We start from the raw sequence: 3,028 nt of genomic DNA on the forward strand, positions 1-3,028 counted from the left end.
CTTTCTCTCTCTCTCTCTCTCTCTCCCTCTCTCTCTCTCTCACGCACACAAGCACGGACGCACGCACACGCATGCGCACGCAGCGCGCTGGGGGCAGCAGCCAGCGGCGCCGGCGCCGCCACCCCCACCACACCAGAGCTGCCTCTCTCTTTCTCTCTCTGTCTCTGTCTCTCTCTCTGTCTCTGTCTCTCTGTCTCTGTCTCTGTCTCTGTCTCTCTGTCTCTCTCTCCCTCTCTCTCTCTCTTACGCACTTAAGCCCTCCGCAGCCTCGTTTCATGACGACGCGCTCTCTCGCGCCAATTACGCTCATTACAGTATGGATGCAATGCCGGAAGTGTCCTCCCCTTCCCCCTCTCCCCATTCCCCCTCGCTCCCTTCCCTGCCATCATACACCGCTGCACTTCGAAGGGCGTTGTCTCATCCTGCGGTGTCCTCTGTCTCTGTTCCAGGTGGGGAGGCGAGCTGGAGCGAGGCGGACGCCCTGCGGGTGGCGGCCCAGCTGCACCGCTCGCTGTCCGAGACCGGGCTGGCCCTCCTCGTCAACCACGGCGTGTCCGAGGAGAAGGTGAGAAGGGAAATATCCTCCGTACGGCGCACAAGTACGGCGGCGACCGGACCAAACTACCGGCAGCGGCGTCGAAAATGGGACAAGATTTTTACACAATTACCTGATGGCTGAGGGGCGGGCTGGCGGCGTCGTGAGCGGGTGGGAAAGGTAGAGAGGTGCGCGCAGAGAAAGAGAGTGAGCCGCGCAGTGGTTGCTGACGGGGCTAAAGTTGGCGAAATCCAGCGGGCGCGAGCACGGCCGAAGGGGGGTGGGTGGGGTGGGGGGCACTCGCGAGCATGCATTATGCACGGCAGGCAGGCGCGAACGAGCTAGATGAGTCATGTCTCATGAGGCGACATACTATCGGGACGTGACCTCCCATGGCTGCATGGCTGCGCGCGTAGCGAACACAAGCGACTCGCCGAGGTGTAACTGGGCCTTCGAGGTGCGGCCGCGGGGTCGCGGTGGGTCGGCCAGGGAGGGGACGGAGGTGCGAGGTGCGCTAAACGAGGCGGTAATAAATCGGGCATTTTGCATTGCGGCCCGCGCCCGCATACAGTGCTCAAGTGTGTGCTGGGGGGGGGGGGGGCACAGCCCTCGTCCTGAGAAGGGAGCCGAGTCGACCCGCACCCAACCCGTTGGAACCGCTGGAACCTGAGGGAGAGCATCTGTCTGGCCGTGCTCCCCCTGCTGCCTAACTTCCCGCGGTGTCGAAGAGGCGGCTGCGAGGCGTCGTTGACCTTGCTGCCTCCGGTTGGGAGCGGGTGGGACTCGCGCCTATATACAGCCTACAGCAGAGCAGGTGCCGTTCTCGTGCCCGTTCGCCGCTGCCGCTGTCGGGCCATCGCGTCTCGGTATGCCCGCCGGGGTTTCGGTGCCTTCCGGGACGTCCCTGTGCAAGACCCGTTGCTAGCCTCCGTTCTTGGCGTACCCGCCCGGTCGGTACCCTACTGGTTACCTCCTCCTGGCCTGGACGGCGGGGCGGCGGCGGACCGGCCTCCAGTCTCGGGTCGGGGGCATTGCTCTGACTGGGGACGGGACGCGGCGGGGCCTAGCCAGCCGGACGAGGCGGGGCGGGGCGAGGTGGGGCGGGCGCTGTCTGCCGCCGCTGGCGCTGCCCGCACCGACGCAGGGCGAACATCACATTTGCATAAATTTGAGGAAGTCCTTGTGGGCGGCACCTGCGCCGCCGTTCTGCACTTCCTCGGTACAGTGAGGTCGGTGTGTGACGCGAAGTCTATCTGTTGCAGCTGCGCGCGGGCTACGAGGCCATGGACCGCTTCTGCGCGCTGCCCCAGGACACGCGGGACGCCTACCGCCGCATCCCGCCCCACCAGCACGGCTACGTCGCGCCGGGCACCGAGAGGTGAGCGCCCGAGCTGCCCGGGGTAGTCCACCCAACATACAGTGCGGGCACCTGTGTTCAACTGTGTCCGTTTGTCACCAGGCTGTCCGAGGAGTGGATCGGCGAGATCAGACACACGTTCAACGTGAGCCAGGGCGCTCCGCAGGGGAAGGTCCCGCCCGAGACCGAGGTGGCCGGCTTCCAGGGGGCCGTGGACGACCTCGGACACGAGTTCAAGCGCCTCGCTCGGCTGCTGCTGCAGGCCATTGCCTTAGGCCTCGGTGAGGAGCAAAGGGGTCGGGGGTAGGGAGAGGGCGTCTCGGGCTGTCTCGTCTCGCCTGGCCGCCAGGAGACCAGTGTTGACCTTGGTCTGGCAGGGCGGGAAGGGAGGGAGGGGGCGGGAGGGGCTCTCGACCAAGATCAGGTTGAACCTTCCCACAAGGCAACGCCCTTCAACAAGAGCGTTTTGCCCATGTTGCAGAGCTGCCGGTGGACTTCTTCCTGGAGCACCACAAAGGCGTGGCTGAGCTGGCGACGCTGTGCGAGGCCGGCGACGCCACGCCGGCCGTGGTCGCGACACCCCCAGAGGCGGACGCGGTGCCGCAGGCGCAGCCGCCGGCCGGCAACGAGTCCTCCCTCCGCCTCGAGTTCTACCCGCCCTTCGTGGCGCCCCCGCCGGCCGGGGTGACGCGCTGCGGGGAGCACACGGACTGCGGCACCCTGTCCATCATGGCGCAGGACAGCGAGGGTGGCCTCGAGGTGCAGACCGCCGACAAGCAGTGGGCGCGGGTCGGCCACCTGCCCGGCGCGCTGCTCATCAACACGGGCGACGTCATGGGCGCCTGGACGTGCAACAGATACGCACCGACGGTGAGTGTCCGTCTCTCCCTATCTCTCTCCGACGCGCGTGCTAATTTTCCAGATTTGTCCCCGTCTCTCCTTCACGTCCTGGCAAACGCGTATACCACATGCACGCCACGGGTGCGAGCGTGTTGCCTACTCGCACGGGGCCGTATGGCGCCACGGCTACACACGCGATAGGATAGGCAAACACGTCCGCAACTGTGCATGCGGGCTAGTGTACGCGTTTGCTGGGACGGGGCACAGTGACCAGCCTTTAATTCTGCTAAATGTTT

The 3,028-nt window shown here is 65.8% G+C and overlaps 1 protein-coding gene across 3 annotated transcripts in view; it reads left to right on the forward strand.

Annotated features, from left to right (window-relative positions):
- Positions 1-3,028, forward strand: part of LOC113211296 (uncharacterized) — a 29,691-nt gene that overhangs the window by 6,769 nt on the left and 19,894 nt on the right. For all 3 annotated transcript variants that reach the window (XM_026429663.2, XM_026429740.2, XM_052271702.1), the window contains exons 3-6: positions 450-565; positions 1,798-1,913; positions 1,995-2,173; positions 2,374-2,762. In XM_026429663.2, the coding sequence (XP_026285448.1) occupies positions 450-565; positions 1,798-1,913; positions 1,995-2,173; positions 2,374-2,762 (800 nt within the window). The remainder of the gene's footprint in view (positions 1-449; positions 566-1,797; positions 1,914-1,994; positions 2,174-2,373; positions 2,763-3,028) is intronic.

This window comes from Frankliniella occidentalis, unplaced genomic scaffold (genome assembly GCF_000697945.3).
Source record: "Frankliniella occidentalis isolate FOCC.00 unplaced genomic scaffold, Focc_3.1 Scaffold169, whole genome shotgun sequence".
Classification (NCBI taxonomy): domain Eukaryota; kingdom Metazoa; phylum Arthropoda; class Insecta; order Thysanoptera; family Thripidae; genus Frankliniella; species Frankliniella occidentalis.